Genomic DNA, 25325 nt, shown 5'->3' on the forward strand with positions numbered 1-25325 from the left:
TTCTAATTGAAACTTTTATCATGATTTTGAAAAATTTGTAGACTTCTTATATACTTATATGATGCTGTGTTCTAAATATCTTGATTGTTTTCCAGAAATATTTTTTTTTTATTCATGGGAAAAATAGTGACATTTTTAACCCCCTGTTTGTTCAGCTTTTATGAAATGTGGAAGTGAGGACTCCGCCCCAGTTATTATCTTTGTTTCCAAAATGTTTGCAGTTGATGCTAAGGCCTTGCCTCAGAACAAACCAAGGTAAGGAGAGGGAAGCCGCGGGCTGGCTGGGATGGCGCATGTGTGGTGGGGGTGTTGTTGGCTGTGGTGGGGGCAGTGCTTCTCCTCAACCCAGACTTCACACTGAGCCATGCTGAGGGGTTGTGCAGTAACGTGTGCTCTCCTGACACCTCTGTGGGAGAAAGCTGTTGAAATCAGTCCTGGAATATTGGTTTGAACTGAGGTAAATTCCAAGAAGAGTAGTAACGGTAGTCATAGCAACAGTCAACTTTCACTGAAATATCGGGCAGGTTCTAGTCTGAGCCTGTCTGATGTTAACTCTGTCTCCCTCCTAGGCAATGATAAGTGTGTGCGTGTCCTGCATCTCTCTCTGTTAAAGGTATTGGGAGGGAGGGCAAGGTCAGTCTTCAAGTTCCAGAGCCTTGGGGAAGGAAGCTGTGGACTCTGGATTATCTGTTTTCCTGTGTCTTCCCTTCTTCTCACCTCTGCTGCGCCCCTACCTGTTTTGATTCCGACAGTTTTACAGAAATTATTGAAGTAATTTCCTAGCTGGCTCCCCTGCCCAGTATTTCCTTCTACCAATCTGTTTGCTGTATTCCCTTCAGTGATCTTTCTAAGATCCAACTAGGAAGATGTTTCCTGCCTAAAGAAGCCCCTGCGATTCTCACTGCCCTGAGCAGCTTTGCCTAAAGTGTACTAATGGAAATTGAGGAAGAATTGTTCACTTTAGTGTGTATCTATGTATACTGCCTGTTTATGCCAAGTGATCATGCTTTTCTTTTTACAGTAAGACTTCACTTTTTAATTTAACATGTCCATGTAAATGAAATTTCAAGTAAATAATACATAGGTATACAGGAATCATGAAGGTGATACGTCAGTGACTGAAGTTTTGGGATCAGTGGCCTATGAAGCAAACTTGACCTATCATAGTAGCGTGTCAGACCCAGCTTTGCTGTGACCCCCAAATGATTCTTCAACTACATTATTTTTCTAGTATTCCACTATTCCCTAAACAAATCCAGATCATTCCTCCTTCTTGAAAGGTCTTATTTTCTTTTGATGATTGAACATAGGAAAATTCAATCATTTTTACCTTGAGGATCAGTGAAGAAAGGAGTAAATGAAGTGTGAGTGAATGAATATGTGGATGAAGGAATGATAACTGAGTGAACTGGTGAAGGAGTGAGTAGCTGAATGAATGAATGTGTAGTTGAGTAGGCTACTCCCGGATGCTATTTCAGTGCCATCTGCAGAGATTTCTTCATGTCCTAGGAGATTAGGTTGTTTTGGTCACTGGCCGTGTCTTAGACTCTAGTAGAATCCCTTAGAAAATTAGAGAATTAAAAATTTTGCTCTTGGGATCTCAAATGTATGTATTTATATCATTAAAATTCTTGTGTGTACCTATCTTTCATTTTCTTGCTGAAGAATAATACTGAAATCATATAACTCATACTATTAATTACATTCTCTGTAACATTTTTCTTGAAAATTCATATTTTTTCCTAGTTTTCGTGTATTTTTGGTAGTGCACTTAACTCTATTCCATTGGGTTGTTTTACTGTTTTATTTTTGATCTTTTATTTAACCAGTTGCAGGTTCAGCAGTTGCTATATAATAATATAGATTTTTCAAGTATAATTGATTAGGGTTGTCATTATCTTGGTCTTTTGCTGATTACATTTTTAATGTAAGTTATTTTTTAATTTTTTAAGTTACTCATTTTTAATGTAATGTATCTTTTTGGAATTGGGGGATATAGACTTTTGAAAGTTTGATAGCATTCTTATCTCTGCTGTTTCAGATTTACCACAGCAAGAGCAACTGAATATTATTTTCCTTGAGGATAGATTAGGATCTGTTAAGTACAGACACACGCAGAGGAGAAAAGTAAAGGAAGATGGGGGATGGGACGCCCATAAAACCTAGAAGACTTTTCCTTGACTTAATGTGAAGGCTGTCCGTTTTTGTTGTGAAGAAGTTGTGTGGGTGTCTGCCAGGTACAGTCAGCGATGGCTGCAGGCACCTTTAAGGTAGCTCATGCGAAGTGAAAAGTTAGAAGGGTTTCAGGGCATAGAGCAATAGGAACTCCAAGGGTACGTGGCCATTTAGAGGACAGGCAGAATGGCTATCCACGCGAATGCCAGTGCTTCAGGAAGTGCGAGGGAAGATGGCGTGGCGGGGCTGGGAGGTGAGGCTGTGAGGCAGAGGTCAAGTCAGAGACTGAAGAGTAAAGTGGGAATCGTAACGTCATAACAGCAAAGGGGAGGGACAGTGTGGGAGGCAGGCGTACTGTGTGGGACTCAGGCTGAGAGGGCAGCTTCCAGAACTGGGCCCTGACAGTGGGGCCAGAAGATTAGAGTGGGTGGGTCGGCACTCAGACCCAGAGTATGGGGTAAACGTTCTGAAATCCTGCCCACGTGAAGGCAGGTCTTGCTCTTACGTGAGGGCTGAGCACACAGGTGTATTCACAAGGAGCACCACCTGGGAAGGAAGCCAAATCCTGTCTGGTATTGGCCTCTCAGAACCAGCTATCAAACGGAATGCCTATTTTTATTCAATTTAGTACCCCTTGCTGTAAAAGCCTTTTAGTATTAAGGTTCTAAGCACCCCGTCTGTGGTCTGACATTATGCATGACAGCAGCTCTTACGGAAAAGCAGCTCAGTGGGGCAGGCATTGAGGCGTAGTGAGGAAAGCCATGTAAAGCGACCGCCTGCACTGCCGGTGTCCCATAGGAGCGCTAGTTCAAGTCCTGGCTGCTCCGCTTCTGATCTGCCTCGCTGCTAATGGCCTGGGAAAGCAGTGAAAGGTGGCCCACGTTCTTTGGCCCCTGCACCCGTGTGGGAGACCTGGATGAAGCGCCTGGCTCCTGGCTTCAGCCTGGCTCAGCTCTGGCCGTTGCTGCCAGTTGGGGAGTGAATTAGTGGATGGAAGGTCTTTCTGTCTTTCCCCTCCATTCTGTAACTCCTTCAAATAAATAAATAAAAATTTGTTGTGGGTGAAATAGCTAAAAATTCAGCTTTATTGATCTCAAGTGATATATTTAGCTTTAAAAGTACAGCAGATAGTTCCAATTAAGTTTAGTTACACAAACTGAGTTTTTCTTCTAGATTTCCAAATACTCATTCATGGAAAGCCAACTTCCATGTACGTGACGCATATACAGCCTTGAGAGTCAGTCTCACAGAAAACATTTATGCCAGCAAAGCAGGAAAGATGATACTTGTTTAGCATCACCTGAACTTAACTGATGAGTCTGCTTACTTAAGACAGCTCATCTGTGAGCACAAGCACCCTCATATGCTGGGTGCCATTCTCGTTCTAATGACATCCAAAACGCTGAGAAATAACTCAAAAATAGAAAGTGGCCACGTGCTAAGGCTGCCTTGTGGTTCTTGCTATCTACAGATGCCAGTCTGCCTTGCATATCTAAAAACAACAGGAATTAAAGGGTTCTGCTTGACTTCAGGAGAACTTCCCAGAAGGAGGTGGAGGGCCAGGAAACCCACCTGCCTGCTTGTGGCGGGAGCCTGTGAAGGGGCAAGCTTGAGAATCTTGTGGATAGTCTGTTGAACGGGCACACTGCAGAGAACAGACAGGAACATTGTGTCACCCCCCAGCAGGTGTCGATGAGGCCGTCCTTGGGTGAAGGAAAAGGGGTCAGACAGTTTTGCTACAACTCGACCACTGAATATGGAATTGAACGTTCCCATTAGGGCAGGAAAACAAAAGCCCATTGCAAACATGGATTTCATTCGAGCTATTGATCTCTTGTTAGTCTTCCGTTTCTTTTCTTGCCTCTCTATTTTCTTCTTTTTTGTTGTCAACCAGCTGACTCTGTCATCATTTCCTTCTTCCTCTCTCTGCTTTTCCGCTTCTGCCTTCAGCCTCTTGTACTTGTCTGTCCTGTACACCAGGACGCAGGTTAATGCCCTCAGTGAGAAGAGCCGTGCGCACGGAGGTGAAACAATGAGTAGAGTGTCCACGAATGTGGTGCTCATCTCGCAGCTCCGTCCCTCACTTTCACTCAGTAAATAAATCTTAAAGAAAAAAATAATAGAAGCCCGCTTCCTTCCCCTCCCACCTCCACTCACGCTCAGAGTAGCTCCCAGAACACATGCACACAACACGCTGCCTTTCCCGGGTCGGTGCCCCTTGGATCGAGCACAGCCACGATAATTTCAGTTTGACCTTTGAAAGTCCTGCTGATTTGCATGCCAGTCATGAGCCCTGTTTTCCCATGACGATAGAATTTCATACTTGTGGAGCAAACCTGAGCCTTTGTGCTTGTGTGTGGGGAATGCACAGACACCAGGTGTCTGTCCCTCATTCCCTTCCTTCTCCTGGTCCTCTGCCTCTTCCGTGGGCAATATGGATACCTCGGGTTCCACCTTATTGTGCTCGGCTCCACTTGGGAATGCCGGCTGTCACTTGTGCATTCCTGAGCTTAGAGTGGCCAGGCACACAGCATTACTAGAGCCTCGCGGGCCCTTCCTACTCCTGCTGTAGTGAGGGAGAGAGCCTGGAGAACCTGCCTGGATGGCATTTGGGACCTCTCGCCTTCTCCAGCCTCATCACTATTTGCCGTTTCCCTGCATGAGCCAACTGAAAGATGCGTGATGTTGCCGGATGACAAAGCGTTTGTGATGTCCTGTAGGCCTCTCACTCAAGAAGAGATTGCCCAGCGACGCGCGCGTGCAAGACAAAGGCATGCAGAGAAGCTCGCAGCAGCGCAGGGGCAGGCCCCCTTGGAGCCCACCCAAGATGGGAGTGTCCTCGAAACGAGCCCCAGGGGAGACGAGCCAGAAGGTACAGCTTTCCTGCCAGCTTTGAAGCAGGGTGTTTGACTCTCTGCTGAACCTGAGACACTCATCCTTTACCTCTTGCACTTTTAGCTGTACTCATAGTTTTTGTCAATATTCTTTTCATCTTTGCTGTTCCAAACCTTAACCTGGGCCAAACACATCATATTGTCTGATCCTTGTGTTTCCAGGCATTTCCTGGTTTAAAGAGAGCATCCTTGGCACTCATTTTCCTTTTGTTTTTGGCAGGTGATGAGCAACAGGTGGAAAGTATGATCCCACCACCTGGGCCCCAAGAAGAAAACAACCAAGAGTCTTTCATTGCATTTGCTCGAGTGTTCAGTGGGGTAGCTCGAAGAGGAAAGAAAATTTTTGTCCTGGGGCCCAAATACAGTCCTGCTGAGTTTTTGCAACGGGTAAGAACTGGAAGTCAAACGTGAAAATATTGTTTCAAGGGCCTGATAGCTTTGCAGCCTGGCCAGGATTGATGATTGCCTTGTTGGTAGATGTCAGGAAGGTGCACCTGACCAATCCCAAGTCTCCTCGTGGGTCGCTTTGGAACCATTTGGCATTTGTGTCTCACTTAGCAACACTTGGGAAACCAAACCAGTATGTGAAACAGACTTTTCTGCTCTGAAGGCAAGAAGATCTCGTGCGAGCGGATGTTACACGGGGCATTCTAGGGACACAGCTGTAGTGGAATTGCCTGAGTGAGCCTGGGCGTACTAAGAGGATAGTTCTAATCATCCTTTTTCTGATTTGCAGCCCCCAACAGCAGCGTTTACCAGTTCCACACTTTCATCAAAATTCAGTATTGCTCGGCTTTCAGTTTTACCAATTTGATGGCTATAATGTAGGATCTTGTAGTTGTTTTAATTTATATTTCCCTTCTTAACTCTTCCAGTATGTGCACTGATCAGTAGCAGGCCAGTGGCAGATCTTCAGGGAATGTGGAGTTCCAGAGAGTCAGTTGCTCCTGCCAAAGGTGTGAGCAGTAAGCAGGTGACAGATAGGTGCTGGACATCTAGCCAGGAGTGTCCATGAACAGGTGCCCGAGCCAGCATCTAAAAATGCTGGATCCTAAAAGCAAGAAAGGGATCCCAGCTGCCGCTGTCTCAGAACATTTTTGGAAGTAAGCAGGCTATAGACATAGGGTGACAGTGTCTGGTCAGCCAAAAGCAGTACGTCAGGAACTTGTCAGTTGGCAACATGGAGCACTGAACTGACGAGCAGGTGCCCCTGTCCGTGCAGGGGGCGGCCTGTCTGCAGGTACGCCAGGCCAGCTGCCGTACTTGGCTGCAAGTGAGCAGCTGAGGAAAGTCCGTGTCATCGGTGTTTGTCACCTTGAGTGCTTATTCCATCATTCCACCATTCCCGTGGTGGTTAAGCAGTCCTGGGCTGCGGCAGGTTCTGGGTTAGCAAGAAGGACCATAGCACTTGCTGTGCGTAGGATTACATTTTATGGGGAGTTGAAATCGCTGTAATAACATGTGTGAAAGCCCAGTTAGGATTATCATAACATCTTGGCTTGGACATAATTATAGTTTGTCCACTTAGTTTGATCACTGAGAGTTAAGTTTCTGTTACTTTTTTTTCTTCACTCTGTAAACTTTTCAGATGATTAAGAAATTATCTCATGAGACATTTATTGGGCATTCCTGTTCCTCTTCCATGCATAGTGTCTCTTTGCTCTTCCTGGGCTGCAGGTTGAGACCTCCTTCTGTGTCAGTTGCCTGAAGCAGGAATGTCCAAAGTACATCAACAGCATAAATGCCTCCTCTCAGTGATCCAGGCCTCCCTAAAGCTAACTGCAGCCTCCTGTTTGAAACATTCTGGGGTCTTTCCAACCTGCCCCAGCAGTAACCCCAGCTAGAATTTTGTTTACTTTTGTTTACTGCACATTGTAACAAGTTTAGCAGCTTCAAATAATATACATTTTTGTCATCTCACAGTTTTGGTGGGTTAGGAGTCCGGGCATGACTTAACTGGATCTTCCTTAACTGGATCTTCCTTAGGGCTTCACAAAGCTTCAGACAGAACGTTGGCCAGGCTGCAGTCTCCCAGGATGACTGGGGAAGACTCTGCCTCCATGTTCGTGTAGGTTGTAGTTAGAACTCGTGTCTTGGGGGCCGGTGCCGCGGCTCACTAGGCTAATCCTCCGCCTAGCGGCGCCGGCACACCGGGTTCTAGTCCCGGTCGGGGCGCCGGATTCTGTCCCGGTTGCCCCTCTTCCAGGCCAGCTCTCTGCTGTGGCCAGGGAGTGCAGTGGAGGATGGCCCAGGTGCTTGGGCCCTGCACCCCATGGGAGACCAGGAAAAGCACCTGGCTCCTGGCTCCTGCCATCGGATCAGCGCGGCGCGCCGGCCGCAGCGGCCATTGGAGGGTGAACCAACGGCAAAGGAAGACCTTTCTCTCTGTCTCTCTCTCTCACACTGTCCACTCTGCCTGTCAAAAAAAAAAAAAAAAAGAACTCGTGTCTTTGCCCTGTAGTGCCAAGGATCCAGTTTCCTCTCCTGTGAGCTTTGCCAACTGGGAGGCTTCCTTCACTGAGGCATCGAGGAAACGCTGGAGTAGGCGTACTGGCAAGCCCGAGTCTTCATACGACATTGCAGAATCACAGCAGGAGCGTCCCGCCTCCCTAGAAGACGGACGCAGACGCCTCTCATCCTCTGGGGCATGAGCACCAGAAAGCTGGGGCCGTGAAGGAGGCCCCTTTAGTCTGCCTGCACCATTCTTTTCTTTATAGTTTTACAACCTATGTGTGTATTTCTAAAGAATATTGTTAGGTTTGCTTACTTTTAAATTTTGAGTAAGTGAAGTCTTACTACAGTTGTTCTACAACTTGTTTTCTTTTTAACTTAACATCTTGAGAATACTCTGTTAGTGTGTAATCCTGTCATTTGTTTATTGTTCCCTGCTACATCATTGGGTCATTTCTCTCTTTTTCTAATGTGCTTTTTTTTTTAAAAAAAAATGTTAATTTTTAGATGTCCTTTGTATCTTCTGGATTCTATTTTTTTGTCATTTTTAAGTTTTGCAAAGTTTTTCTCAAATCTGGAGCTTGTCTTCACTTTTGGTTTAGCATCCTTTAATGGACAAAAGTTCTTAATTTTAATTTAGCAGAATTCATCACACTTTATGGGTTTTACTTTTTGCATCTTGTTTTAGAAAATGAAAATTGGGACTATAGTGAATTCACAAAATTCTCCTGTGTTTCCTTCTACAATTTAATGTTTTGCCTTTCATGTTTAAATGTGTAATTCAGTATTTGTGCTACAAAGAAGAGACCCAATTTGATTTTTTAACCCATACAAATAGCTGATTGTTCCAGCATCACTGACTTCTGCGTCTTTACCCACTAACCTGCTTTGTTCACTCCGTAATAAATCAGATTTCACTTATGTGGGGCTCTGCTTATGGACTATTAGATTTCATTCTTTTGTCTTTCCCCCTCTAGTCAGTGCTGTTTTTGTTTCTGAATGCCTGGCATGTGACAGGCCATGTTCCTGTGTCTTGTTTTTCCTGTGAGCTTCTTGTTTATTCTCTACTCTTTGCTCCTCCATAGAAAGTTTACAGTCAGCCCGTCAGGTTCCACAGAAGTCTGATGCCACTGCTGTTGTAATCCCCGTCAGTCAGTACATCTAGGGGGCATGAGTCCATACTTTGCAGTGTAACAGCTTTCTGTCCATTGATGTTTTAGATGCATCTATTCATATTGAGTTCATTGTTCATGTTTTTAATTAGTTTCATAGTCTTCTCCATGGAGATCTTTAGTTGCTTTTGTTGGACTTAGTTTTGGCTATCTTAGATACTTTGTTGGCACTCTAAAAGTTACTGTTCTTAAAATATTTATATGTATTCTATAGAAATACAATGAATTATTGTGTATTGATCTTCCATCTTTCCCACCTTGCTAAACTGTCTCGTTGATTATAATTTTTCTGTAGCTTGTTTTAAGTGAGTGGTCATATTTTCTGTGTATAATTATCTTTCTTTCTGTCTAATCCTTGCATTTTAAATTTTTTTCCAAGCTGTCTTTTGTTACTGTGCAGAGCTATTGCTGTATCAAGACATGGACATTCACCTGCCCCATGTGTCTAAAAGGCCATAATTTTCATGAAGTTTCCAGGTATATTCCAACACAGGAGCTGGTTTTTCCCTCTTCTGAGCCTTTGCAGTTTTACTCACCCAATGACATTTTTGTCACCTACTCTATTTGTGATGTTAGTTATCATTGTGTATGTTGTATCTTAGACATTTTTCTCCTTAGAGCACTAGTGCGGCTCTTTGGGCCTGTGAGTACCAAGGATATGCCTATTGGTTGATTGAGGTGCTTTCTGGATACTTGAATTTATATGGAGGATATATTTCTGAAGACTTCCCATAACTCAAAACTTGAATCATTCGAGACAGTATGTCCATCAGAATAAATATGTAGGGTGTTGATACATCTTTTCTGTGTGTAGCGTGGTTGTGCCGTGTATGTGTCCTCTCTCCTCTTTGCTGTTCCCAGTGTTTCACAGTGGGCTCTTGCAGATTAGTGGCGTGGCATGTAATAGTTCTTTGACATGTTTTGTGGCATTTGTGTAACAGCTAACTACCCTTCCAAGGGCACTTCCCTATGTTGCCTGGCATTAACACCAATCCATGGTGAATGTTTGACAGACATTATAATTTGAATGATGATAGCAATAATAAATGTTAAAATAATATCACAGTAGTTACCAAAACTGGTGATGACAGAGTTCACATAAATACCAGCAAGGAGGTAAGAGGATCAGATGAAGTGGCGCTACCAGATCGCACAGAATTTATATTACTTAACTATAGATTATATGATTAAAGTGGGGTTCTGGGTGACTTTTTTGCTGTTTGAAAGGTTTCAGTATTTCAAATTTTATTTGTTAAGTGAGACTTTATTTGTGTTATGCCATTTTAAATCTGTTAATCCCTGGTTTACATGCAGTGAGGTGATCCATATCTTAGCTGATGAATGACGTGACTGTGGGTACCACTTAGTGCTTTCAGGTGCCTCTTACCACTGTTTCTTTGCCAGGTGCCATCGGGCTTCTCGACTCCAGCAGATGACCTTCCCCCGGTCCCCCACCTGGCGTGCTGTACCCTGGAAAGCCTGTACCTCCTGATGGGAAGGGAACTGGAAGATCTAGAGGAAGTGCCTCCAGGAAACGTGCTAGGTAGAGTGCTGCTGTGCCTTCTGTCTGTACTCCACTCCCAGAGATACCTAGCGTCTTGCAGGACGTGGGAGCTTTTGGAAGGGACTGGAACTTCATGTGGGTGCTTTTTTCTGGTGTCTTGTCTTAGTGCATTTGACATACAAGGTTGTGGATCAGCTACTTGCTGTGAGTGACAGTTCTGTTTTAAAAATGTGCTACTTAATCTGTGAATGCTGTACCCTAAGCAGGGTTTCATTTTTGGGGGAGAGGGATAATTTCTATTCACAAAAAATTACACTAGATGACACATTTCTCTTTCTACAGATTTGCTTCTATTGGAAACTGTTCTATTATAAAGATCTCTTTAAGCTCATTGCCTTTTCCCCCCATTTTTTACCCTTTGCATATTGCTTTACTATCAGTAGTTAATCCTTAATTTTTATGCATGTGTGTATTGTTCTTCTCCACCATAGTGTTTATTACTCACTTAACTTCTGCCCTCATGTGTATAATTCACTTTTTGAGGTCCTCAGCCTAACCATAAATATTTATATTGAAGAATTTCTCTTGGATCATCACAGGAATCAGTGTGCACTATGGAATATTGTGTCCCATTATACTTTCAGATTTGGAACCTTGGGGTCATTCCCAACTGTTGTTTCAGAAAAAGCTGGTATATAAGGAAGGGCTGCCAAAGGTGGAAGCTTTGAGAGCAAAGGAGGAGGTAGACAAATCCAGGGTTACACAGCTTGTAATGTATCAGGGACTTACAGGCAGGCGTCTGTCTTGGGTGACTGTAAGACGAGGGCATCCCTGCACCTCAAAGCTGGAGAAAAATAGAAGCTATGCTAGGCAAAACCAGCCAGAATGAATCTGAACTTCTCAGGCATCTGGTGAGAGACATTCCGGCTGCCAGTGTCCAGCACAAAGGGCTCAGCAGATTATCTTAACAACTTTCTTTACCCCGTAAGGTTTCAGATGACTGTCAGGGTCACCTACAGTGCAGGGTGGTGCTTAGGACCATCATGACTGCAGGCAGGAGAAGCTCAGCTCAGAGCGATTTATTGGGTGATTATTAGGGAGTTCTTTTCATTTTGTAGGGGAAAGGTCTAAGTTGTTGGTCCAGGATAGCCACTGTGTGCATCTTGTGGGCTTTAATCCAAGAAATTTGTTGAAGTAGTTTTACCACTCCTCTGTAGAGAACCACTTTTTTTCTTCATTTCTTAATTACTCTGTAACATTTTTTTTTTTTTTTGCATGAAAGTAGAATTTCTAGCTCCTGATGAATGTTACATATTCTTTTCTACCCCTTTGGAAAATGCTATTGAACCTTAACAGTTGATGTAACTATGAGCTGTAGGCTGTACCTTCCTTGGGGTAATCGTAGAGCTCAGAGTCAGTCTTCTTTGTTTCCTGTGGAATAGGAAGTGGAAGATGTCCAACAGGACGCTCAAACAAAAGACAAGGTCTGCTGTTGAGTGACAGACAGCTTTTGTGAAGTCTCTAGATAGGCCTGGTCTGTGTGTTCTTTCCCTAGTAGAAGTTAGGAACACAACATGCATTAGTGTCTGGTGTCCTGCTTTCTTTGTTTCTTTTTTTATGCTAAGGTTTTTTGGTTTTTTGTTTATAATTTTATTTAAGGTAAACAAATTTCATGTATTTCATGTATACAGATTTAGGAACATAGTGATACTTCCCACCCTACACTCCCTTCCACCCGTGCTCCCACCCTTCCTTCTCCTTCTTCTCCCAATCCGTCTCTTAATTTTTAGTGATCTACTTTTGTTTATTTTATACTAATAATATTAGCCCTACACTAAGAGTTAAGAAATAGTAAGAAGGAAAAAAAACAGAAACACAGTTCAGGGCTATAAATAATCATCGAAGCTCAAAATGTCAATTTCACTCCTATACATTACATTTTTTGTACTTTATTGTCACAGATCAGGGAAAATAGATCTACCACATGACCCAGCAGTCTTACTCCCGGGAATTTATTCAAGGGAAATGAAATCAGCACATGAAAGAGTTATCTGTACCCCCAAGTTCATTGCAGCTCAAGTCACAATAGCTAAAATACAGAATCAACCCAGATGAAGACTGGATAAAGAAATTACAGTATATACACACAATGGAATACTACTAAACTATAGAAAAAGAATGAAATCCTGTCTTTTGGAATTAAATGGATGCAACTGGAAACAATTATACTTAGTGAAATAAGCCAGTCCCCAAAACACAAACACTATATGTTTTCCCTGTGTAGATTGATTTCTGGAGTTTCTGTTCTCTTCCATTGGTCTATATTGGTTCTATTTGTTGTATAAGGTTGCTTTAACTGTTTGGGATCTCTTGTTTTCATATGAACTTTAGCATCATTTTTTCTAGGTCTGAGAAGCATGTTGGTATTTTGATTGAGATCGCACTCAATCTATACATTGCTTTTGGTAGTATAGACATTTTGATGATATTGATTCTTCCAGTCCACAAACATGGACGATTTTTTCTGTTTTTCTTTTTGTGTCTTTTATTTTTTTCTTTAATGTTTTGTAATCTTCATCATAAAGAACTTTCACCTCCTTGATTAAATGTATTCCAAGGTATATAATTTGTTTTGTAGCTATTGTGAATGGGATTGATCTTTGAAGTTCTTTCTCAGCCATGACATTGTCTGTGTATACTGAGCTATTGATTATTCTCTGTTAATTTTATACCCTGCCACTTTACAAAGCTCTTTTATGAGTTCCAATAGTCTCTTAGTGGAGTCTTTTGGTTCCCCTATGTATATAGATTTCATGTCATCTGCTAACAGGGATAATTTGACTTCCTTCTCTCCAATTTATATCCCTTTGATTTTTTTTCTTGCCTAATGGCTCTAGCTAACACTTGCAGGACTGTATTGATTAGCAGTAGTTAAAGTGGGCATCCTTATCTGGTTCTAGATCTTAGTGGAAATGCTTCCAACTTTTCTACATTCAGTAGGATGCTGGCTGTGTGTTTATTGTAAGTTACCTTGAAAGGATGTTGTATTTCATCCAGTGCTTTCTCTGCATCCATTGAGATAATCATATGGTGTTTATTCTTCAGTTTGTTCATGTGATTTATTGATTTGAGAGTGCTGGACCATCCCTGCATACCAGAGATAAATCCCACTTGTTCCAGGTGAATGATCTTTCTGATGTGTTGTTGTATTTTATTAGCTAGTATTTTGTTTAGGGTGTTTGCATCTATGTTCACAGTGATATTAGACTATAGTTCTCTTTCTCTGTTGTATGTTTTTTTGGTTTAGGAATTAAGGTGATGCAGGTTTCATAGAAAGAGTTTGGGAGGATTCTGTCCATTTGAATTGTTTTGAATAGCCTGAGAAGAATTGGAATTAGTTATTATTAAAAGTCCAATAGGGGCCGGCGCCGCAGCTCAATAGGCTAATCCTCCACCTGTGGCGCTGACACCTCAGGTTCTAGTCCCAGTTGGGGCACTGGATTCTGTCCTGGTTGCTCCTCTTCCTGTCCAGCTCTCTGCTGTGGCCCAGGAGTGCAGTGGAGGATGGCCCAAGTCCTTGGGCCGTGCACCCGGGATGGCCCAAGTCCTTGGGCTGTGCACCCGCATGGGAGACCAGGAGAAGCACCTGGCTCCTGGCTTTGGATCGGTGCAGTGTACTGGCTGCAGTGCACCAACCACAGCAGCCATTGGGGGGTAAACCAACAGAAAAAGGAAGACCATTCTCTCTGTCTCTCTCTAACTCTGCCTGTCAAAAAAAAAAAAAAAAAAAAAAAAGTCCAATAGAATTCAGCAGTGAAGCTATCTGGTCCTGGGCTTTTCTTTGTGGGGAGCATCTTTATTACTGATTCAGTCTCCATCTTGGTTATTGGTCTGTTTAGGTTTTCTATGTCTTCATGACTCAATTTTAGTAGATTTTATGTATTCTGAAATTATTCATTCTTGTAGCTTTTCCAATTTTGCCATCAAGGTCTTTGTAGTAATTCCTGATGATTCTTTTTATTTATGTGGTATATGTTGTTGAATTTCCTTTTTCATATCTGATTTTATTAATTTGGGTTGGTTGGGCCAATGGTGTATCAATTTTGTTTATTTTTTCAAAAAACCAGCTCTTCATTTCACTGATCTTTATGTTTTGTTGTTGTTGTTGTTTCAATTTTGTTAATTATTTCTTTCCTCCTACTAATTTTGGGTTTGGTTTGTTGTTTTTCTAGGTCCTTGAGAGACACTGATAGCTCATTTGGTCCATAATGTTGATTAGCTCCATTGTTTTTTCTTTGTTGATTTTTTTGTTTACTTGATCTGTCCATGGATGAAAGTGGGGTGTTTAAGTCACCTGTTACTATTTTATTGGGTCCGTGTCTACCTTTAGATATGTTAACATTTGTCTTAAGTAGCTAGACACCTTGATATTGGGTGCCTAGATATTTATTATCATCACATCTTCCTTTTGAATTTATCCCTTTATCATTATATACTGTCCTTTGTCTCTTTTAAGAGGTTTTGAGTTAAAGTTTATTTTGTCTAGTATTGGGATGGCTTTTATGCTTCTTTTTGCTGTCCATTAACATGGAATATCTTTTTCCATGCTTCCACTTTCAGTCTGCATGTGTCTTTGTTGGTTAGGTGTGTTTCTTGTAGGCAGCAAATAGCTGCTTCTTGTTTTTTAATCGACTAAGTCAGTCTTTATCTTCTAATTGGAGAATTTAAGCCATTTACATTCAGGGTTACTATTAATAGGTAATGACTTGGCCCTGCCATTTTCCCTAAATATGCTTCTTGCTTTCTTTGGATTTCCTTTGTAGTTTTATTGGAAGACTTTCTGCCTTCACGTTCTTTCATAATGGTGACTATCCTTCTGTGTTTCTGTGTGTAGCACATCGTTAAGCTTCATTTGTAAGGCTGGGTGAGTGTTGACAAATTCTTTAAATTTCTGTTTGTTATGGAAGATCTTCATTTCACCTTCGTTCATAAATGAGAGCTTTGCAGGTTATAGTATTCTGGGTTGACAGCTTTTTTCTCTTAAGACTTTTAGGATCTTTTGTTTGTGTGTTATTGTTGAAAGTTTGACTACAATATAAAGCGATGAAGATCTTTTCTGGTCATGTCTATTAGGAGTTCTGTGTGCCTTGTGTACCTGGACATCCCTTTCTTTCTCCAAATTATGGAAGTTTTCTGTCATTATTTCACTAATCCATTCTTTCTTTCTACACCTTCAGAAACTCCTAAGACCTGTATGTTGGGTTATTTGATAGTATCACATAAATCTCCAACACTTTAATTTTCCAAGTATCTTCTTCTTTGTTTTGGTCTGAGAAATTTTCACAGATTTGTCTTCTAACTCGGATATTCTTTCTTCTATCTTACCAGGTCTGTTGTTAAGGGCTTCCACTGTATTTTTATTTGACATATTGAATTTCTCATTTCTGATATTTCGGTTTGATTTCTCTTCAAAATCTCAATCTCATGGGAGAATTTTTCTGCCATGCCATGTATGGATTTCTTTAACTTGTCAATATTTTTTTTTAAGATTTATTTATTTACTTGAAAGGCAGAGTTACAGACAGAGAGCAGCAGAGACAGAGACATCTTCTATCTGCTGGTATATTTCCCAAATGGCTACAATGGTCGGAACTGGGCCAACCAGAAGCCAGGATCCAGGAGCTTCTTCCGGGTCTCCCACACTGGTGCAGGGGCTAAGCACTTGGGCCATCCGTGTTTCTCTTAGGAAGCGAGCACTAGGATCAAGGCCTTCCGGTGGGACTCATGTTGTTATTCAGCAAGAAACTCCCCTCCCGGGACTTCTTTATATTCTGATTTTTGTGGTTTTATTGTAAGGCTACCCCTAGCTGCAAGGGAGGCCTGGAGTAAGCATTTTACCCTGACAGTCTCTGTAGTAGAGGCAGAAGCTGTTGACATTGTGAGTGGCTTTCAGATGGCCAGTCCACATTGTCATGTTCCCCTGCCATTGGCCTGGTGATGCCCGAGGCCCATCCATCAGTGTTCCATTTCTTTACATTGTGTAGAAAAGCAGTCTACCAGATGGAGTATGGGTATAATATTGAAAGAGTAAGAACCCTGTTACCACTTGGATTCACCTTTAGAATGGAAACAGATGATGATTGTTTTCCTCCTTGCTAAAATCTGTTTGAGCGCTCTGTATGACTAGAAAGCATGAGTACCAAAATGTCAGCCATCATTTTGCCACTGATCAGTCACATGGCCTTGGCCAGTTGTGTAGCCTTGCTGGGCTTTGGTTTTTCCAATGATTTAGACTGGAGCAGTGAGGACTCATTCCTTTGGTGGAAACAGAGCAGCCACTTGTCACTGTCTTGTAAGAAGGCGGTGGATCTCCAGGGATTCTTCGATTTACCCTAACAGTTGTGTCTGTCATATAGCTTAAACTGAAAGGACAAAACATGAAGTAGCGTTGTGTGGAGTCCACTTGTGGCTGTGACTCTAAGATACTTTGCATTCCTTATACCGTAATGGCAGGGTCACTTCCTGGTGGAGAAGGAGTGAGGTAAGACTTCTTACTGCCTATTTCATGAAAATGTTCCCTGATTACATCCCAGGGTCAGAAAAATTCTGAAGTACATTACGTCCTACTTCTCCGACTTGTGTTTCTTAAAGAAACCCCTTATCTGAGTCGTTGGGTTTTAATAGGTCTCTTGGTTGGATTGATCACCCATTTACCTGACTCCATGGAAACATCTTGAAACAGTTACCAACCTCAGAGTCATAGAATTGCCTTTCCAGGCAGAAAGGAGTGGTTCATTGATTGAAAACACAGACCATATGTTAGCAGTAGCAGCCCTTTCATAAGCCAGGTGTTTAATAAAAGCAACGTTTCAAAGCTAGGAGTAGGTTAAGACAGGACAGCAGCGGGGCCAGAGTGCCGAATGTGTTTAGAGGGGAGAAGCAGACAGCTCGGGAGAGGGCCAGCTGGCAGCCTGGGGTGCCGAACGCCCGCGGGGTGACTGGGACCAGCGTTCTTTTCCTCTGGAACCGGTTTGTCTTCTCAGGTGGGTTTGAAATGGAAAGAGTATCGTGACTGAATTTGGCTGAAGTAATCTATGCGTGTCCCAGTGGCCTGTTTCTGCATAATAATCCACTCAAAGCCCGGTCACTTCACATAAAGATGGCTCTTAGTGCTTTGTGCATCTCCAGTTTGGGTATGGTTTGATGGAGACAACCCATGTGTGTCCGTGCGACGCCTAGGGCCTGGAGTCACAGGAAAGCCTTCTCAGTCAAGTGTCTGGAGGTGTGCTGGCCGTGGCTGAGGCCTTGGCGGTGGCTGCCTGGCTCTTCACCGCACAGTGGCTGGGTGTCACAGGCAGGCGTCCTAACCGGGAGACACAGGTGGCCGCCAGATCCTCTCTGATGACCTAGCCTCCAAGGCCTGCAGCCTGCCTTCTGCCACGTTTGGTTTGTAAGAAGTGAGTCATTAAGATAGCCCATATTCAGAGAGGGAGCTGACTCCCCCATTGGATGGGAAGCTTGTCAAAGAGGTTTTAAAATAACCACGCCCCTAATCATAGCTAATTTCTTGTTTTCATTTGCATTTTGGCAGACAGACCCTGGGCAGCACACATTCAGAGAGAGGTGTTCAGAATGATCAGGGCAGGTCTGCAGATGCCTTTTTTTTTTTTTTTTTTTTTTTTTTTAGCTTTTGTTAGCATAGGGAAAAAGTCTTTTCTATTTAATAAGAAAGTAGTAGAACGTGACGTGACGGATACACCCATATGCTCTTCATCAGGAACGATACAGGGTCAGTAACTTTACCAAGTGCAGATGAAAATCTTTTGTTGGAGAAGGAAATGAAAATATTATATGGCATTCTTGGACAATTCAGTGTTGTGTTGTCAAATTCTAAAGAAAAGCTCTTTTATGGGAACTTGAAAAATGCAGATTTCACATTTGAACCCAGCTATAACTCACTTAGAGAACTTACACATACTGATAAGTGTGGAGTAGAATTCGTGGTCTGGAAAGAGTTGATTTAAAGTTGAAAATAGTTTAATTCCAACCTGATGTTTGTGAAGTCGGTATAGATGTAGCCAGAGAGCCTGCACCACGTTGCATACACAATAGTCCTTTGTTCAGTGCCCTACTGAGAGGTCTCTAAAAATAAATGTTTGCTACAGGCGCCTATTAAATGTGAGAGGAAATTGAATTAGAAATCCACATCTTTAGCCTTCTCAAAGATCTCTTCCATATGTTTACATCTTTAAAAGTTCAGAGACGTGTTCTGAGAGGAAACTTGATAGTCTTCTTTTCACAGCATGAGGAAAATAATAAATATTAATTAACCTTTTTCTGAACCAGTTTTAGTTCTGCTGTGGTTGCTTTTTGGTTTGGTGGGAAAGTCAGTGTTGGTAATCAGTGTGGACTGAATGCAGAGGGAGAGAGAAAATACGTGTGTGAGGGAGGCAGAGAAGAGAGGGAGAGGCGGAGCAAGAATCCGTAGTTGTGGGGTAACGTGGGAGTCAGAAACCCTTTAAGAGTTTTATTAGCAAATCTGTTTTAAGGGAAATCTCAACAGTACTGGCTCTTAGCCTTGATGGTGATTTTAATACTTTTAATTTTCTTGCTAGTGAATTTTTTTTAAATGTATTTTGTTCTCAACATTTCCACTTGAAGAGAACCTATTCCACTTCAGTAAAAACTGGTTTGTCCTGGTTGTAATGGATTTCACTTTACAAATGCTTCTCTTCCTTCCTAGTAGTTATGTGTCTGATTTCATTTTGGTTTTGTATTGCTGATGAGAATATGGGAAGTAGTAACAGCCATTGCTGCTGTTCTGTGTGGTTCTTTCCTGACTTTAATGTAAATGCCTCTGGTGTTTTATTTTCATATTTGTTTCTGCTTTTGGATTCATGATATCACTTGCATTGCAAGGAAAGTTTTTCTTTTTAAGTAAAAAAACAAAAAACAAAAAAAAAAAAACAAAAAACAAAAACCAGGAACAGATACTGAGTTTTCCTGGTGCATTCTCAGCACCTGAAGACAAAGTTAAAGGGATTTTCTCATTTCTGTAACTGATGTCATGAGTTGTGTTTAATTTTGTGATTATTAAGATGCCCTTGAATTTCCAGGGCCAGGGGAGGGAGGAACAGCCCTTGACCATTGCATAATTGCATATTATTTTCAAACATTGTTAGGTCACTCGTGTTTTATCCAGATTTTACTTGCATAACAAGTAAAATTTTGCTTTTCTGGTGTCATGTTGGTACCAAAATGGGAAGCTTCCATGTTTTTCACTCTGCAGAGCCACATTGTCTGACTGGAAGCCACTAGCTACATCCAGTTGTTTATACTCAGATAGACTGAAATCAGAAAATGTTTAAGTATAAAGTTTATTTTATCTTTTTGGTTACCAGCATTATACTAGTGTGAAACAAATGAGAAAGTAAGGATGGTTTTCGTTGCTTTCTATTCTGTAGACAGTTTGAAGGGCATAGGCATTTTATGGTCCTTGAAATCTTGATATTGACACCTGTGACACCAGCTATACCTAGTTTGTGAACTCTGATTTGTTAGTATTCTTAGTTGTTATTGTGCCTTTCAGGTTCTTTTTGCTGTTTTTTCTCTTTGTCGGTGATACTTCATACTTTCATAGATAAGCCAATTGATCATTCATTTGCATGGAGACTAATATTAATATTTATTACAACAATAACATCAGCAATTAACATCTATTAGTGATTACTATGTGCGAGAAGCTACACTGAATATTTGAGAATGATTTGCCTTATTTATACCCTGCTGAATGAGATGGATACATTTTACACATGGGAAAATTGACGTTTACAAAGATTTAAGTAACTTTCTGTGGTTCTGGGATAGTTGTCTGCTTCTGTGGCCTGTGGTTATTTAACCTTTTTATTTCTGTATTATTTAGGGGGTTTTCTCTAAATCACTCACGTTAGTGGTTTGTTTTATTGTATCTTTCCTTCTGTCCTTAAAGGACCCATTTCTCATATATTTCAGTTATTTTATTACATTAATTCACACAGCGTGTTTATTAAGGCTTACTTTCTGTCTTTAGGTTGTTTTACATTTCTTACTTAGAAGATAATTCATTTGTTTCTTTTCCAAAGGAAAGCATTAGTGGCATGAATCTTAGTATACGGTGGCTGAATTTCTTTAATCTCTTGTACAGTGATCTTTCCATCATTAGGTCTTTATGTGTGCTGTAATTCAACACCTCCTAACCAGCGGACTGCAGTTGCACTTTGGTACAACAAACGTCAGCTCCCTTACACCCTTGAAGCTTCTGATTGGTTTATGGGAAGACAGGAGTCCCCTTGTCTATCACCTTGTGTGTGTGTGTGTGTTTAAGATTTACTTATTTATTTGAAAATCAGAGTTACACAAAGAGAGGAGGTGCAGAGAGAGAGAGAGGTCTTCCATCCACTGGTTCACTCCCTAGTTGGCTGCAATGGCCGGAGCTGTGCTAATCCAAAGCCAGGAGCTTCTTCTGGTCTTCCACGCAGGTGCAGGGGCCCAAGGACTTGGACCATCTTCTACTGCTTTCCCAGACCATAGCAGAGAGCTGGATTGCAAGTGGAGCAGCTAGGACTCGAACCAGTGCCCATATGGGATGCCGGCACTGCAGGCAGCAGCTTTGCCCGCTACGCCACAGCACCGGCCCTGTCTATCACCTTATATCGGATTCTTAGCATACAGTTTGGTAAAATGCTTTTTATGTTTTTTAAGATGTGTCTGTTAAAACTCTTTTCACTGACTGAAGTGACCGGCTGTGACCACATAACTTGTTAACAACATACATTTATTTATTAATTAATAAAGTCAGAGAGCTCCCACCTGCTGGTTCACTCCCCAAATGCGTGCAATGGCTAGGGTTGGGCTGGGCTGAAGCAAGAGGCTGGAACTCAATCCAGATCTCCCACAGGGGTGGCAAGAACCCAGTTATTTGAGCTACCATTGTGCCTCTCATGTGCACATTGTCAGGAAGCTGGAGTCAGGAGCCAAAGCTGAGAATGAAACCCAGGCTCTACCACATGGGATACAGGCATCCTAACCAGCATCTTAATTACCAGGCTTGATTAGATAATCCAGCCTCATAATCTGAGAACTGCTTGTCTGTTAATAAACACGTCCACTCTGGGCATCATAAGAGACAGCGAGTTATGTTCTTCCCTCCCATCTCCACATAGTAGGTTTCTCTTTCACTCTTTACTAGTGCTTACAAGGTGGAGGCCAGATCTTTAGGGGAGATGAAGCAAGACACAATTGAAACAGTTTTTGCACAAACATGTCAGTTAAAGGAAGGAGAAAAATGGGATAATAGGTTCAAGAAATAGTTGGGTCAGGGAAGAGAGAGAGAGACAGACGCTGGAGTGTAATTATACTTATTTAAATCAGTGAAAAAACGCTGGTGCCGCGGCTCACTAGGCTAATCCTCCACCTTGCGGCGCCAGCACACCGGGTTCTAGTTCCGGTCGGGGCTCCGGATTCTGTCCCGGTTGTTCCTCTTCCAGTCCAGCTCTCTGCTGTGGCCCAGGAGTGCAGTGGAGGATGGCCCAGGTGCTTGGGCCCTGCACCCCATGGGAGACCAGGAGAAGCACCTGGCTCCTGCCATTGGATCAGCGCGGTGCGCCGGCTGCAGCGGCCATTGGGGTAAACCAATGGAAAAGGAAGACCTTTCTCTCTGTCTCTCTCTCTCACCGTCCACTCTGCCTGTCAAAATAAATAAATAAATAAATCAGTGAAAAAGAAGTAGCATAGGGGAAATGAAAGACACAGTGAGAAAGAATGTGCCTCATTTATTTGAGAGACAAGTGGACATTTATTTGAGAGAGGTGTGTTGTGGCATTGAGGGAGGAGAGAAAGCACCGTCCACTGGTTCCCTACCCCAGTGCCCATGAAGCTGGGAGTGAGGGGCTTAGTTCAGGTTTCCCACCTGGGTGACAGAACGCAGCTGTGTAGGCCATCACCCCTGCCTACCGGAGTGTACATTATCAGAAAACTGCAATCAGGAGCCTGAGCCAGGCATCAGACCCAGTGACTTTGATATGGGTGACCTAACCAGAGTCTTAACTGCTCAGCTAGACACTCACCCTTGCACTGAAATTTAAATCACTAGAGACATAGGTGTGTAGCCTCTCCCACCTCAGCACTGTGAAAGCGTGGACATCTAAAAGAGTGAGGCAGGTTTGCAACGTGGCAAGTGCATGGGTGTCGCTCCCCCTCTTCACGGAGGAACGACACAGGACCCTGCGCTGTTCTTTCGTCTTCTCGGCCCTCCCCGGGTTTGCTGCTGGTTCTTCCCAGGTTGGCTACCATCCCTTCCACCTCCGTGGAAGGGCGGTTCCCCCTGCCACCTTCCCCACTTCCGCGGGGGAGCGGCACACCGCCGGCCAGCTCTCTCGGGGGCTGCTCAGGTGTTCCTTCAGATAGATGTTCCCGGTGCATGTTGTCTCTCTCCTTCTTTATAGTCCTCTTCCGCCAATCCCAACTCGGCTACCCACACGCCATGTACGCTGCTCTCCTGCAATCAGGAGCAGGTCCTGCTGTTTATTGGTTGAACTGGAGGCAGCTGTGTAGAAGCTGTTTCCTCCTCTCCCAGCACCGTATTGTGGGAGAGCCGATGCATAGAATAAGTCTTAATTCCAGTAATTCAGTCCAGTCCGGGTTGCTCCCCACACATGGGAAGCTGCAGTGAGCATGTTGTAGCAAGGCATCAGCATCAGCTTGCGTCTTGACTAACCTGGGTTGCTGTGAGGCTCTGGGAAGAGGTAGAGATAGGAAGTTCAGTGAGTATTGTGCAGACATGGAAATGCAAGGCTAGGGGCTGGCGCTGTGGCCTAGCAGGTGAAAGCCACCACCTGCAGTGCCGGCATCCCATATGGATGCCAGTTCAAGTCCCAGCTGCTCCACTTCCGATCCAGCTCCTGGCTTTGCATCGGAGCAGCTCCGGCCGTTGCGGTCATCTGGGAAGTGAACCAGCGGATGAAAGATCTCTCTCTCTCTCTCTCTTTTTTTCTCTCTCTGCCTCTCTCTGTGTAACTGACTTTCAGATAAATAAATAAATCTTTAAAAAAAAAAAAAGAAAGAAATGCAAGACTGACCTAAGGGAAGTACCCGTCAGAGAGGGACTCCAGGCTGCTCTTAGACAGTTTGGGGCTTCCTTGGGTGTAAACTTAGAGGAAGTGTCACTGGGACCATCTTTTCTTCAAGTGTTGGGCCCTCCTGCTTCTGGTTGTAAGGGTATGGGCAGGCTCACCTGCTAGCAGACTCGGCTGATAGGCTTGTGTGTCTTCATTTCCATGTGTGGTTTTGGCCCAAAAACAGTAGTTGAAAAAATGAACAACTATTTTTAGAATTTGCACCTAATAATGACTAGACTGCAGATCATATTCCATTCCAGAGATACACTGGCAAGGTGCTTGTGAAATGAGTATTGAATTGTCATCATAGTTGTCATGCCAACACCGGGCAGGCCAGGGATGCCAAGGACTGGGCTGTAGCTAAACTAATAAGATGATAGATGATCAGATGTAAGAAACTGGAAGCAAGAAAGAACGGATGGTAATGGACCAAACAGAGGTCAGGTTCCAGAAAGTAGCGATGAGCATTTGACCCGACTGTTTTTAGCACTTGACAGAACAGGAGCATAATTGGAATTTTGTTTTTGCTTTGATGAAGATCAGAAGATATATTCTTGAAGCTTCATACAGCAGTCTTCTTGTTGACATGATCAGAACGGATTTTTTTCCAGCAGACAACCAACTGATTGTCAAAGGAGCATTAAAAAAGGTTTAGGGGCAAGTGTTGTGGTACAGTGGGTAAGCTGCCGCTTGATGCCTGCAGCATCTAGTACTTGGGTTCAGCATCAGGGTACTTGGGTTCAAGTCTTGGCTCTGCCTACAGTGTGCACCCTGGGTTGGGGGGCAGAAGGAGGTGGGTGGGCAGCAGGTGATGGCTCAAGTTGTTGGGTCCCTGCCATCACATGAGAGACATAGACTGAGTTCTGTGCTCTTGGCTTAAAAGCATAGCCCGGCCCTCACTCTTGTGAGTATTAGTGGGGTAAACCAGCAAATGGAGGATCTTTCTGTCTTTCTGTCTCTCTGCCTTTCAAATAAATAAAGAGGTGAATTAATTTGAAAAAGAAGACAGTACTTTTCTGGTGTAAGAATTTGGTGTTTATTTATTGAAGTTTTTAAAGTATAATTTAAAAATGCAAGTAGGCCACCAGAACCATTCTGGGTGAAAGCACTCTGTCGTACTAGAGACGTCCATTGAAAGGAGTCCTCCGACAACGTATGTAAAACAGGAATCAGATGCACTTGCTGCTCCGGAAACTCAGACCCTCCCTCTTCCTAGTTATTCAGGGTGATGGGAGGAGTTAGTCTTCCTAAGAATCAAGACAGAGGGTGAATCACAGAAATGCCTGAATTGTGCACAGTGGGGTTGGCACTGAGCTGGGTGGGAGTGGGTCCCCAGGTGGGCACAGAGGCTGGCTCCTGAGTCGCAGGAGGCGAGGTTCTGATGAGAAGCAGGTGCACAGGCTGAGACACCGAGCAGGCAGAGTGACTGGTGTCCTAGCTCCTGGGAGAGCCCATGTGCCTGGTCAGCAAAGCCGTGAGCCGTGTGGGGTAGATGTTTTCTCCAGGAAATCATTAAAGCAGGTATATAATCTCTATGATATTCTGACAAAATACAGACTCACAAATCTAAAGCGGATCAGAAAATTGTGGTATTGTTTTCTTAAGAAGAACTGGATAAATTTTCAAGCTGTCACTTACAAGGAAGATCTTCGTTGGAGCCTCTAGAATTGTGTGAAGAGCAGTAGGGATCGAAAGCCTGCAGGTGCTTCCAGGAACAAAACAAGCCGTGGTCTTTGAAGAAGCACGCGGCCGTCTCTCAGTTTTCTAGGTGGGGACAGCAGAGTCATCTCCCTTGACAGGGAAGGCGTCCCTCTGCAGAGATGAGCACTAAGCTGACGCCTTCCTGGCACTTCACGCAACAGATGCCTTAAGGACTGGGCCCGAGGGCCTCACGCTGTCTTGGTGACCCCCGGGTGTGCAGTGTCCTCTGGTCGCAAGTCTGAATCGTGAATCATTTCATAAGACCGCTGCGCTT

At 43.2% G+C, this 25325-nt stretch overlaps 1 protein-coding gene and 1 pseudogene across 3 annotated transcripts in view; one reads left to right on the top strand and one right to left on the bottom strand.

Annotated features, from left to right (window-relative positions):
• EFL1 (elongation factor like GTPase 1) overlaps positions 1-25325 on the top strand; it is a 144030-nt gene that overhangs the window by 49260 nt on the left and 69445 nt on the right. For all 3 annotated transcript variants that reach the window (XM_002721464.6, XM_089309515.1, XM_089309516.1), the window contains 4 exons: positions 156-255; positions 4896-5047; positions 5290-5456; positions 10097-10235. In XM_002721464.6, coding sequence (XP_002721510.3) covers positions 156-255; positions 4896-5047; positions 5290-5456; positions 10097-10235 — 558 coding nt within the window. The remainder of the gene's footprint in view (positions 1-155; positions 256-4895; positions 5048-5289; positions 5457-10096; positions 10236-25325) is intronic.
• LOC127487735 (calcium load-activated calcium channel pseudogene) lies at positions 3598-4357 on the bottom strand (annotated as a pseudogene).

This window comes from Oryctolagus cuniculus, chromosome 12, assembly GCF_051225735.1.
Source record: "Oryctolagus cuniculus isolate XC-2025 breed Fujian yellow rabbit chromosome 12, ASM5122573v1, whole genome shotgun sequence".
NCBI classification, from domain to species: domain Eukaryota; kingdom Metazoa; phylum Chordata; class Mammalia; order Lagomorpha; family Leporidae; genus Oryctolagus; species Oryctolagus cuniculus.